Raw genomic sequence first — 13946 nt, forward strand, 5'->3', positions numbered from 1 at the left:
TTCCGAGGAGCTGAGTGATGAAGCCATAATTGAGGGCGTTCGCCACAGCGACACTAGGGTTCCTAGAAATACCTGCTAGTCTGGCGTACGCCGGCTGCGGCGGGGTCTGCTGCTGAATGACCGCCGCGGTGGCGCTGCGAGCAATCGGTGTGCCTTGACAGCCACGGCGTCTGTGGTAGATGCGCGCGTTTCGCCCCGCGAAACGAATTCCCTGCGTGTTTTCAGATGACTTGCGCATGCGATTGCACCGATTTTTTTTATTTCAGCTTAGCCGTGGTTTTCCAATGCGCAGTTCAGTCATCAGCGTAGCGACGCAAATGATTGTTTTTTTTGCGAACAAATTTTGTGCACTTACTCCAAAGTCGAAGGCGAAACGAACCCACTTATTTTTACACCCTATTCCCCTTTCTGAATACTGGTTCCATGCCGTATTATATACCGTCTTCTGAGCAATTTAAATAAAAATACCCTTGCATCAAGAACGTTACCCACGATTCTAAACCACATGACCGTGTGCGCGCGCAACAGAGCGCTACTGACAGCGGCATTTTCATTCATACTATTGATTCGATCTCAACTTCTACAGACTCTGAAGCTAAAAGACTTCTAGATGAAAACTTCTAGATGCACGCACAATTAAAACATGTAAGATGAGAACCTGAGTCCTGTAAATCATGTGGTTTAGACAAACTGCAGGAACGCATTCCTTAGTGCTTAGGCAACCGAGTTACAGAAGTAATGAACACAAGCATGCATTCTAAGCAGTTGTTAGAATCCCGTGCTTGGTAAAATAGCATTATTAGCCCATGCTGTGTAGGTCACACGACCTGTCAGGGAAAAAATACCCAAGGATCAGTAATGTATAGCACAAAATAACAATCATTGTTCTACATTTATTTCCATCACTTTGCACCAGGCTGCCCACATTTTTGTTTGCACCACCTCCTGGCATCTTCTCATCTTTAACGGCTTCCGCTGCTCTTTGTTGGCAGCCCTCTCAACATTGATTGACTTCATGCATGTAGAAGCGCAGGCGAAGCAGAATATAGAATTTGATTATGCCATTAACAATTTCACGTCCATGTTTCACACAGCCCAGAGGCGGAAAATGTACATGTGCTAAAAAATCAACGAAGTCAACTATGCTCTTCTCGTGCAACTTGTTCAGACTAAAATAAGTGGTGAAGCTATCTTCAAGGATGGTGATAATTATGTTATTCAAGGGGCCAGACGGATACAGTAAGCCACCATTATCAAATTTTGCAGTGAAAGCTGCAACCCGATCATTTTCTGTATAGCCACTGCTTTTAAGTCGTCAAGGCTGAAGCACAGTCTATGCACTGGCTTTTTTTCAGTGCTTTTCTAGCCCGAGATACCATAAATTAACACCTCGTAGCTTTTTTCCTGTCACACAGGCACTGTCGTCAGAGGTAATACTTGTACGTGGCGCACAAGAAACCAATGCAGTTTTTACATCATGAGTGCTTCTTTATCAATTAGTCTGTCGAGTCTAGGCAGCATATTCTTGCTGCACGGCTGTTTCTTCGCCACCGAAACTAAGGAAGTGACCACTTCTGGAGCACAGTTTCCCGATGGTGGTAGTTTCGCAAGATTGTAGAATGTGAGTACATTAACAGTAACCAAATACTGAGCGGCATTCCCATGGTCAAAGATCCTGATGATTGCCAAACAATGCTAAATACGCTTTCAAGTCTGTCTTGGCTCAAGTTTGCAGTCATCACATTCTTAAAACGATGTGTGCTGAGATCTGCATCTGCGACTAATTAAGTGTGCTCTGAATTGAAACACGAAGTCCCTCTGCTATGCTGTTGCTCAAAAACCCCCCGACTGTGGCCTTTGCATGAATTTCCGACTTTGTGAGGTGTTCAAGGAACTCCTTTAAAATAAAAATTTTGTTGACTACGGGTATAACGCTGCTTTTGGCACACGCGCAGTCATTATCCTGATAAGCTTATTTATTCTTTTGCAAAAGATTCAGTGCCTTCCACGAAATCATGAGCGTCCTAACGGGGTGCAATAAATAATAAGACCTTTAATTATATGATCACCAAATAGCTGAAATGCTGGAGCAACTCTCGTTTTCTCAAAAGAATTGGGATTCAGGTGCATGCTGGTGATCTTCGGCATGGCTTTAAGCTAAACACTCGATCTGGCTGTCCATTTTCCAAGCTTCTCGGATCGGTTTGAGCGTGCACCCGACTCTTAGGTGTGTTAAACCATTTGCCTGCAAATGCATTTCGCACGTTTTTAACTAGATGGTGGAAATCTGAAGGAAAGTCAGTTGGCGAATTGAGCTGGCAAGATGTGGCGCTTGTCACGTTGTCTAGACATGACGCGATCACACATACATAAGAACACAAACCAACACACACGCGAGTCAGCGTTCACGGATTTCGCAAAAAAAAAAGAAACACCAGTATTATGGGCTCGCGACCAAGAAGCACCGCGCACCACTACTGCAGGCACGGCCCGACTGCTCCTGCAGGCATGACGTTCCGAATGTGTGCAGCGACCCCTGCGCATTCATCCAAGGCGCAGCCAAGCGGTTCCATAAGAGAGCACCGCGCGAACGGCAGACTAGCAAGTATTTCTAGGGACTCTAGCGACACATCATCGGATGATGATGTTGATGATGACAGCGACACAGAGGATTTAGCACCACCATCTGCACTAACAGTGATTGAAGCATTTGATGTGCTCCGCAGACGTTGTGCTGCAACTGCTCACCGAGTGCGAAAGTCGTGCCATGGCACTCGTAGCAAAAAAAAAAAAAAAAAACAGAAGCTGACCAACTTCTTTGGAAATAAATGATGTTTTGGGGCTATGTTGTCCAACCTGACAGTGTTTTTGGGCTGTTCCGCCTCAACGAAATTTTTCGCCCGCCCCGTCAGTTCCGTTGTAGCGAGGTTCAACTGTATTTTCATTAAATCGAGTTTTGACTGTATATCCACCTAGTTTGCATACTGTGCTAGTATCCCTTTCTTTTAGTGTCCGAACGGCATGGCTATTTACTATGGATCAACACCAACTAGGCCATATCCCAACAATGTTCGACATTAAACCGCAGTAAAACTGACCTATATTTCATATCGCAAGTTGTTTGCAGCCATGTGAAAGGCAGAGATCTGTCATCCAATCAGGGCAAATGAAGACAACAAATAGTGCTTCAAATATTTAAGCACTGTTGTCACTATTTTTCAAACAATATTGCAGTAATCGAAAAGGTAGCTCAAGATGGTGTTTTGAAAGTAGAAAGAACATTTCATTCACGAACACAGCACGGTGGGCGCCTGTGCAAAGCACTGTGCCGCCATTCGCAAGCATGGCGTCCGCCAAGTCTCCTGGGAGCAGCGGCTACACTGGTGCTTTTTCCTTCCCAGGGATGGAGCCATCAGTCATGGGGGTGAGGGGCACAGAGGAACACTGTTTGCAGCACACGTCGTTCCAATCTGCTTACATCACTGCAGCGTAACACTGCAAACAACTTGCGAGACGGAGTATATTTATTTTAGAAGCCAAGCCCCGCTGACATCAGCGCAAGTGCACGCTGATCGGTATATTCAGGGTGCATCAGGAAACGCATGCTTGTTCCACTGGATGCTCAGTTTGGAAGAAGCATCCATGCACTATTGGCCTCAGGAAACGCTTGATCTCAAATATGGTGGACCTCCACTCCAAACAATTAGCTTCATTTAGTTGGCAACCAAGAGGATGTGCACCCAGTGCCCACATCCCTTCCCATGAGAACTTGAAAAATTGCCCTCTAGAACTGCTGATATGCTCTGGATAGAGCAAATAAATTAGTTGAACCTCGTTAAAACAAAGCTGAAGGGACACAGTGATTACTTCGTTTTTTAACCAAGAGAACGGAGCAGCGCAAAAACAAGCAATCACCCAAGAAGGACAAGACACGACACGAGCGCTGACTGACAACTGAATTTTATTGAGCGGAGGCATGCCTTAAATAAGGCGAGCAACAGAGGTGAAAATTTAGGGCATGCCTCCGCTCAATAAAATTCAGTTGTCAGTCAGCGCTCACGTCGTGTCTTGTCCTTCTTGTGTGATTGCTTGTTTTTGCGCTGCTCCGTTCCCTTGGTTAAAAAATGCACCAACTAGCCCAAATAGAAGTTTTACTGAAGTATTACTTCGTTATAGCCCGTGTTGACAGAGCTTCCAAGGGGAATCGTCATTCCTTTGTTATATTAATTATTTTGTTATAAACCATATCGCTATAATGAGGTTTGACTGTATAACTATTAACAGCATGCCTGCTAAAAAAAAAATGTCTCCACACAGCATAGGAAATGTCCCACTAATTTTCTTGGTCAGCATTTTCATGTAGGTGTTGTCCAGCGTTTGTCATTAGCACAGAGCTCGTTACAAAAAGAAGCAGCCATGAAGCAGCCAAAAAGAAGCATGGCACCAGCGAATCATGACACCAGCGCACCAACCCAAGCAGACAGCACAGGCAGCACCCACCTTCACCGTGATAACCCCGTCACGGCCCACACGCTTCATGGCATCCGAGATGAGGTCGCCAATGGCGCGGTCCCCGTTGGCAGAGATGGTGGCCACCTGGGCAATCTCCTCAGGAGTGGTCACCTGCTTGGAGAGCTTCTTGAGCTCCTCCACCACCCGCTCGACGGCCAGCATGACGCCCTTGCGAATCTCAATGGGGTTTGCCCCTTTGGAGATGCGCTCAAAGCCCTCGCGTGCAATGGCGCGCGCCAGCACTGTGGCTGTCGTGGTGCCATCGCCGGCCTCCTCGTTGGTGTTGTTGGCCACGTCCTGCACCAGCTTGGCCCCCACGTTCTGGAATCGGTCCTTGAGCTCAATGCCCTTGGCCACCGTCACGCCGTCCTTGGTGATCTTGGGCGCCCCCCATGACTGCTCCAGGATGACATTACGCCCCTACAGCACGGATGGGCGAAAGCGTTTCAATGCCAGACATTCAAATTCAAAACCAGCACACTACAGGCAGCAGGCATTGTGTGCACTCGCCAACAATTCAACCATCACGACAATAGCGCAAGTAGAGTACTCCGAGGTTTATTACGCTAAAAAAAAAAAAAGATTTTGCTCGTGCAACCAGAAGGGAATAGTTAAATCCCTGCCATAATGACCATTTAACAAGTTTGTTGCAAGGGTTGAAATATTGCCAGCGGTAAAAATGAGACAAGAAAAACTGCCTAATCATGCTTGGTAGGTGCACAGCAATGCCTTCAGAAAAGTTACCTATCTTGATGTGAGCTGCCCTAAAGTCACATCTGAATACATCTTAAAGTTTCGAAAACATGAACAAAAAACCTAGAAGGTTGCCCTAAACTGCTACATGAAAAACCACACACACCTTACTATCAGTTAAGACAAACAACACCAGTTCATGCTGAAAACAGCACAGACAACCAAGTATGCAAAGAAACACCCATCAGAATGCTCTTCGCTACTCTCATGCTATTTTCCAATAGTTAGCAGTATTCAGGCTGCCACAGCCCACAGCTCCCATTGCAGCCTCATCCATCCTGCACCCACCTTGGGCCCCATGGTGACAGCCACGGCGTCGGCCAGCACATCCACCCCTTGGAGCATGAGGGCACGGACGTCGGGGCCGAAGCGGATGTCCTTGGCATAGTGGCGCCGCAGGCTCTGGCCCAGGGCACCCCGCACCATGGGTGGCACAGCACGGCTCAGCCGATACATGATGCTGCTGCTGGGTGTGCTGCACACACACACACACACACAGAAAACTGAAGAGGCAACATAACTCGCTTATCACTCTCGTGTGTGCCCCATTTCAGCTCAATTCCAGGCAGTGAAAGACTTATGAAGTCTGCAAGAGCAGACAATTGGCAGTTCAGTGCCACACCTGCAAAAGGTGCAGAAAAACTGCACCGATGTTCATTTGTGTGACTTTTGAAGAGGGGAAAGACCAGATATGAGCGGGAAACTTCAGAAGCTTTGCATACTGGCTATCAGAAAATTGTGCAAGTGATATGCATTTGCATTTACTGAACATACACCCTGCCTACCTAGGGGGCAGATAAAAGAGTGGTCAAGCCAATGGCAATTCACACATCATAGGAACAGTTGAAGACGCACATTTGGCGCAGATGCTTTTGTGTGGCAATGTATGCCTTCCAATAGAGTATAGTTGAAAATCCAGTGTCTGTTCGTGTCTACCACCCCTTGTCTTATGTAAGGACCTTAATGCTTCTGTTGGTACCCCCCTTTTTAGAGCTGAGACCTTTAGAGCCACTGCTGCTAACTTTGCCAAAGAGGCACAAGATTTTTGAATTCATAACTACCTTGATAGACGTACTGCTTAGACACATGGCACATTACAGGCAGCAACACAAACACGACAAATGGGCCACACGGGCAGCGTAGTTGAACCCCTATATTGAGCACCACTCAGCTTCCAGGTCTTACCGCTCTGGGTCTCAGGCCCCTCTTTCTGCATGCGCCTTTCTCAGGTGAAAGCACATAGCACATGCCCACAGACTAACGTGCAGCCACCCGATAGTGGAATGTTCCTGCACCACAGGTAGCCACTTCATGCTATCCAAATGCAGCCCTTCACCATTCACGTTCCGACAAAAACATGATATGCAAAGCTCCTGCGACATTGCATAAGCAAATGTGTCCGTGGGATGCTAATACCTGTTTTGAACCGACCCGTGTTCTTGGCTGCTTCCACACAAAACCTGTCCACTCTGCTCACAACATAACCCCATCCTGTAACCACCACCAGAGTAAAGCCCCTCTGCTGCCATACAAAAATCCATGGGACAGCTAGCAACACAACCCACCATGTAGATGTATAGGGAGTGCCCCAGCTAACAGCTACTGGCCCCAGAAGATGCCAATACAATCCAAAGACAAACAGAACTGCTTAACCGGCCAACTATGCTCACGCCACAATGTAATTTACACACATTCTATCGCTGTAGGCATACATGTGCAAGTTTGCACGAATCCAAGCTCCTACTCTGCAGGAATAGCCTTAGTGATGTTCTAGCAGGCAAAGTGAACATCACCAGTGTGTCACTGGCAAATATTGGTCAAATACTATGAGCCGGGCCTTGATTTAGCTTCCTTTGATGGAAAACTTGACACAAGTCAGCGAAGTTAGACCTTCTGGAAAATGCACGCCAGCTCAACTAGTGTCAGTAAAACAACTTCTGTCTACGCTCTATCTAGTACTGCATCATACTGCTTTTTTCAAGTCATATGCTTGCAATGAGCTTTGTCTAGTGCCTCACAGTTTCAATTTTTTGCCACAATTAGTAGAAAACTTCCTAGAAATGAAGACACTTCAACCAAACCACATTTAGATTATTGAAAAAAAAAAGTATTGCCAAGCATGTGGGATGCCTATTGAATGACCAGGCATACATGTCTCCACACTGCTTAAAGGATTATAGACAGCTCCCTTTAGTTGCATGTTTCCTTCTCTGTAATGATGCATAAGACAATAGAATACATGAGCCACAATGTGGTAATCGCCTATACACTGCACAATAATTTATAAAAATTATTTCTCAGGCTGTTTCGGTTTCATCAACCAGACGATGGCTGCGACATGTACGGAATGTTTAGTTCCATGAGGCATGAAAAAAAAAAAAACTGCAATAAAACTGCTGAAACATTGACTTTTGTTATTCGGACTCTTGAACCAGGTTAGCTTGAGCATTGTAGTGCCTTAAAATTATGTATCGGCAATTATACTGCAGCTTTTCTACACCCCACATCAGTTGCTCATTACATGTCCCAGATATCGTTTAGATGCTGAAATGGAAACCAAAACAGCATCCAGAAAAAATTCAATTAAAAATTACTTGCATTCACAGCAGAATGGTATGGGGTGATCCATGAACGCTAGTTACTAAGGCATCATTCAAAAAGAAGAAAGCATGTAAGCAAAACTTTGGCATCTATACTCCTTTAACATAAAAGCCCACAAGCTGCAAGAAAGAGAAACTGTACATGACAAGACAAAATGGCAGGACACCTTCAAGGAATGGAACAAAATGACAAAAGTTTGCTGCAAAAAAAAATTCAAAACATCTGCATAATTAAAAGCAATGTGAATCAGCAGACTATGTACAAAAAGACAGTGCAGTGCCTGCTTTCACACACTGAGATAATACTATGCCAATAATGCCAGAACTCTTTAATCTTACCAGTTGCGAAGCTGCGCTTCAAAGAGTGACTAGTATCAAGAGCTCTGGCCAATGCTGCTGCAAAACACCATTGGCTTTTACATGCTAGCCAATTAGCCTCTTCATGAAATCTGCTGCCTGCATTAGAACCAGAGGCCATAACCACTACCAGTGTCTCTTAGCATGGAGCTTTCATATGAAGAAAATGCGCCACATTCCCTGTTCAAGTAAACTCCCCTCCTCCATATTTCTACTCAACACAATGCTTTTCTGTGATGTTTCCCTTGGAAATACTTAGCCATGGGCAACAAAAAGGAGGCATCCCAACAAATTGCACACACACACACAAAAACTTCAGCTTTAAACAACAGCCGTACATTATTAAAAACAAAGTGCCTTCGTATAAAATTTTATCCTATTTACAGATTTATTAAAATGTCGCCATTACACAGCTTCCTCATCACCAGCTTTTCTTTACTAATCAACGGAATACCTACGGTTCACCGTAGTAGCCTATGAAAGAGTCAGCCGCAGCTCCTCTCTCGAACCACGGCGGGCTATGCAGCCCTTTCTCTCCCTTCCCAACGGACAGGATTTTTCTTTTTCTTCACTCTACGTGGAAGTTACGCCGAGAGTGGAGAACCTGGCGTACTGAACTCTATTCGTTAGCCGCCAACCACAAGTCCTCTTTCCCACAGCGCGGCCCGCGTGTCGTCCCTTCGTCCGCAGATAACAGCGCGCGGCGGCGATGCATTATCCTGCCGATGTGCGAACTCGATCAACGTCTCTTCGCGCCGTACAGCTCCACATCTATCCCGATCTACAGCAGCGCTCAGACGGGGCGCAAGACTGCGTGGCCCTCGGCACCACACCAAACTGCGCAGCCAGGAGGCAACTGCGCCTGGACTTTCAGTGCCGTTCCCACGACAACGACGAAGGAGAAACATCGCGATCCACTAACGCCGAACAGCCGCGACAATCGAGGCGACTGACCGCGGCAGGGTGGCTGCGCAGGCTTGCCTAGCGAGCCACGGATGTGAGCCCGTATCGCAGCCACGCTCGGGATACATCTCGGTCTCACACTGCCTCGTGAGAAGCGCACGGGCGGAAAGTCACAGGCGACATGAATTTCCTCACGAGCTTCGCGAGCGCCGTGCATTCGCACGAGCCCCTCGCGTTAGCGGCACCCCGTGACCACTCCGCGGCATGCCGGCGCCTGCAGCTACTACACGTGGGTTTAGGGCTAGTGCACGCACGCAAAGACGATGCACGAAGCGGACGGCGTCAGTCTCTGCAGATTGGGTGGCGTACGCTGTTGTTCGCTTTGTTCGTGCTCGCTGCGGTACTCACTGTGTGCGAAACGACGAGAGGAATGCCCGAAACTTTGGACTCAGCTTCGCTGCAGCTCACGCTGCTCCTTGCCGGCTCCGGTGCCTTTTGGCCACTGTTGGCTACGGAGAGCGATAAGACGGGTATTATGCGCGGCCCCAGAATGGCATATCTTGTTTGCGACTCGCGTTTTTGCATTTTATCACAAATCACTGAGCGTTATATTCTTCTCTACCAGCGAGTATAGTTACCGACAGCGCATAGTTAACACAACAGTAAATTTCTGCCCAATGTTAGCTTTGAATGCATGAATTTAATGTTGACAAATTAACTATGCTGTTCTGGGGCCGAAAAGTTCTAGAACGTACTGCATCTAAACATATTAAATTGCTGACCCACTTCGGCGTAAATAAACAACTTTAAACTATTTTTCACTCAATTTTGACACGTTTAATTCTCGTTATTAAGCTTTCATTTGCTCTTTCTGACATTCTTTTGGGCCGTCTGCTGCTGTGCGCATGCGCAGATACGCACCTGAAAACCATGTGCTCGCCCGATCCGTCCTTGCGCCAGCACACGCCGATCTGCTGCCGTTAGGTTTACGGCTTCTCGAAGCTTCGCTGCTCGCTCTTGTACGCAGGCTTCTTAGAGAGCGTCATGGTACGTAAAATACAGCCCTCAAATGCTTCCGCGCTGCATTGTTGTCCGTGCCCACAGCGACGCGAGCGTGAACAGCTGCGCAACACGTATTTTTTTTTTTCGCCTTTGCTTGCCGCACGCGATTCGGCCACTGGTTGCTAGCGCCCAAGCCGGCCCAAGTGCCGTAGCGCGTGATTCCAGCATTAATACTTCTTTTTGGGCGAGTTGGTGCATACTTGATTCGAAGAAAATAGCGCCAGAGCATGCAAACCACGAAAAGACAAGGACGAGACACAAAGCGCTATTGATTCCAGCAACGTATCAAGCGCGCATTTGCCTCTCGCTTTCTGTTCCCCGCAGGCCGGTGTGGGCAAGCGCCTGATCCCTCTCCTGGACCGCATCCTGGTCGAGCGGTTCGTGCCGGAGGCCAAGACCAAGGGCGGCATCATGATACCGGAGAAGGCGCAGGCCAAGGTGCACAGCGCCACGGTCGTCGCAGTCGGACCCGGCGGACGGAGCGAGGTGAGCATGCCCTTGGAGCACGTGCGCGGACGCATGCACCGCCTCGCATTCCGCTCGAGTTGTAGAGGCCGGCGCACACTGTGCCGAATGACCAGCACGCAGTGGTTGAGAGGTGCAGTTCGAGGGAAAACACTCCCAGGTGCGTTAATTGTGCCTGGCGGTAGTCGGGAACGTTGCAGTTCTGTGTGGTGAACTTGGTATCGGGAAATGCCTGGCGCAGTGCTCGAAAAAAATGTGTAGCCGTTGTGCGAGCCTTATAGCTTCTGTACAAACTATGCATAGTATGCTTTTTGCACAAGGTATACCAGGGAACACTGGCTCACTTACTCCATCTATGTATGCATTGTACTGAGAAAAGTGCATGATTTCAGACATTCCTCATTCAAGGTGCTACAGTTTGATCCACATACTTGGTCCAGAATATCAGTGGCATTTAAGTCTTGAAACAGTAAGCACTGTTGTTGCTGAGACAACCACTCATACTTTGTGCATTTCTTGATGGCATGCTATAAATAGAAATGGCCTCATGTTTTCCTTCTTGCTAAACTTTGTTTAGTTTATGCCCACACTGCCCATTCACCAGCCTTTTGGTGACGTGATGCAAGCTTGTAGCATAGGTTCTTGCAGCTGCACTATCGGCATGCAACTTGTTTGTTCTAGCAAGCACACTAAATGAAGCCAACATTTTGTGACTGTGCACGCTTCAAAGGTGAAGGCACCATACTACATGTATGGTGCTCTTCCAGAGATTACATTCGGAAGGGAGGGTGACTGGAGTTCGTGAGATGTGTGGGAGCAAAATGCTTCACAAGGTGCTGCTGTATGCAACTGCTTAACACAGTGTGGCCCTATTGCTCCATCCAAAAAGTTGGTTGCTAGTATTGGCTTACACTGATGTGAACATTTGAGGTAATTCTGATATCCACTCACTTTATGCTGCACCTAAGGGCATTTCTTTGTCGTCCAAGCATCATATACACAGGTATCCTGAACATGCTTTCTTCCCAAAATTTTTTGAAACAAGAATATTGAACAACCTTAAATTCCTAATAAATGTCATTCCCCTTCTTTTTCTTGCAAGAATATCTTCCATCTAAAAGGATTTTTTTAAATGTAGAATGTCCATAGATTGAAGAAGAAGCAAATGGCATTTACGAGAGACCAGAGAACTAACAGGAAGTGGCACCTGAGGTGATGAAAATAATGCAGTGTATTGCGTCAGTAGCATTTGAACTGAGACGGAGAGCAATTTCCCAAGTGAAATTGCTGGTAGTTGAACAGCCTGCAAACAATGTGCCACTGCACAGCTGCAGAGGGGAACCATTAGGACTGCTTGTGAATGACTGCCTGCACATTGTCAATATACGGGGAGCCTGTTGAAAGCTGCCACTCTTCCTATACTGTGAAGCGTCGCTATCAGCACCAGTGGTCCTGCCTTGCCTTTGAAATGACAGGAAGTGCTATTCAGTGGTGGTATACTGCCTGAGCCACATATTGTCTTTAAAGCAAAAAGGCAGTGTTGGCTTCATTTTTTTGCTATTCACAAAGTTCAAAGGAGTGAAGAGGTAACTCTCCTTTTTTACGATGTATGCGGGCACTAGCTATTAATCGAAGTGCCATGCTTAGCAGTGTAACTATTGTTTTTGTTTGTTGTAATTCTGAAATAGCAAAGTTCAATTTGTCCCCAGTGTCCCTTTAACCGAGCATCACGCTGTCTGCACTGTGTCAGTTCTGCATGAAATGCCGCCCCACTCAAACACGAGTGTACGCCATGCTCTGCTCTGGGTGTGCCCAGCTTAACTCTGCCCATCCGTTGTGTGTGCGTTCCTTGCAGTCTGGCCAGACGATACCCATGGCTGTCAAGGAAGGGGACAAAGTCCTCCTGCCAGAGTACGGTGGCACTAAGGTGGAGATCGACAACAAGGCAAGTCTTCCCAAAGGACGTTAAAATGTCGCTGCAAGATGTGAACACCCTGTTTAAAAATGTGCTCACCTCACGTGTTCATCAAATGAACACGTGAGTGAAAAATTTGATGCGGAATGCATGAAAGTGTGCAGATTATGACAGCACTGTCATGACCGCAAAAGCATTTCATACAAATGTTCTTATATGCTTCATAGATGCTTCGCTTCCTTACCCTTATGCGCCGCAAAGAAACCTCAGTGTTCCTTTCTTCATGTTTCGTCTCCTCAAAAAGGACTCTCCATTTCTATTTTTGTTGTTGGGGGGGGGGGGTTAGTGCTTGTGGTTCTTCGCCTCCTTGCACCTAGGCACTCCAGAGAACCCATCATAGTGGGTGACTGCCACTGCATTCCAGCTCTTCATGCCTCCTGCCCTCACCTTCAGCTCACTTGAATGTTTGCACATGTGCAGTTGGTCTATAACTGGGTTACACGACAATTTGTTAACTCTTAAACGTAGTAGCTGAGCAATTGTGATATCCGGGAACATATTGATCGGGATAAATATTGTGCAACTCTATGGGACATTTTTAATGCCCACAATTTTGAGCATAGGGACAGGGAAATGGCATGAACCGGGAACGTATCAACGAGGTTTTACAAGCTCAGCTTGCCATTTAAGAATGTGTGCTCTTTGTTCTAACCTTTACACCCCATCTTCTGGCTCTTTCTGCAGGAGTTCTACATCTTCCGGGACAGTGATGTCCTTGGAAAGTGGGCCAACTGAGCAGTGCCATCGACTGCCTGCGCCCATCTCTGTCCATAGCCGTTTCGTCGCCTCATAGTTTGTTGCCGCTCATGTGGCAGTCAGTGAGCACACCTGGTGTGCTGCTCGGACCAGACTGCCTCTTCGTTTTTCTTTTTATACACGAATAAATCGCCAGCATCATGTATACAAGTAGCAGCGTCTCAAGCATTTTGTGTGTTGAGCTCTTGAAGTCCCTGATGCGTGAAATAAGTGGGCACATCCTGACACCTCACACAGGTGTGCGAATCTGCTGAAAGAAGGGCCGTTTGGGTTTGCAAACTACTATAGCTCATATTTACTGGCACAGGAGAGAATGGAACATACCATGAAAGCATCGGTTAGGTTTGAAATTGAAGAGATCAAGCACCCCCGATAATACAGGGATTAGAAGCCCAAGATTTATTCTATTTAAAAATGCTGGTTTAGGAAAACTGTGAAGATATTGGCCATTTTTTGCCATGCATGTGTGCTCATAAGCAACATCTTTTCTCTGAAAACGCCTTCACAAGAAGCATGTGCAGCATTTTTTATTCAAAATTGGAGATCCATAATATTTATTATGA

General features: G+C 46.8%; 2 protein-coding genes across 2 annotated transcripts in view; one reads left to right on the forward strand and one right to left on the reverse strand.

Moving 5' to 3' along the window:
• The window catches only part of LOC144124558 (heat shock protein 60A-like), a 42346-nt gene extending 32712 nt beyond the window's left edge, over positions 1-9634 (reverse strand). Inside the window, exons 1-3 of the mRNA XM_077657305.1 lie at positions 9534-9634; positions 5554-5740; positions 4501-4932 (exon numbers count right to left, since the gene is read on the reverse strand). Coding sequence (XP_077513431.1) covers positions 4501-4932; positions 5554-5721 — 600 coding nt within the window. The 5' untranslated portion in view covers positions 5722-5740; positions 9534-9634. The remainder of the gene's footprint in view (positions 1-4500; positions 4933-5553; positions 5741-9533) is intronic.
• A 398-nt stretch (positions 9635-10032) lies between these two features.
• Positions 10033-13536, forward strand: LOC144124561 (10 kDa heat shock protein, mitochondrial). Its single transcript, XM_077657306.1, has 4 exons — positions 10033-10172; positions 10512-10673; positions 12508-12597; positions 13312-13536. Exons 1-4 carry the CDS (start codon positions 10170-10172, stop codon positions 13360-13362), a joined length of 306 nt encoding a protein of 101 aa, XP_077513432.1. The 5' UTR covers positions 10033-10169; the 3' UTR covers positions 13363-13536.
• The last annotated feature ends 410 nt before the right edge of the window (positions 13537-13946 follow it).

This window comes from Amblyomma americanum, chromosome 3 (assembly GCF_052857255.1).
Source record: "Amblyomma americanum isolate KBUSLIRL-KWMA chromosome 3, ASM5285725v1, whole genome shotgun sequence".
Lineage (NCBI taxonomy): Eukaryota > Metazoa > Arthropoda > Arachnida > Ixodida > Ixodidae > Amblyomma > Amblyomma americanum.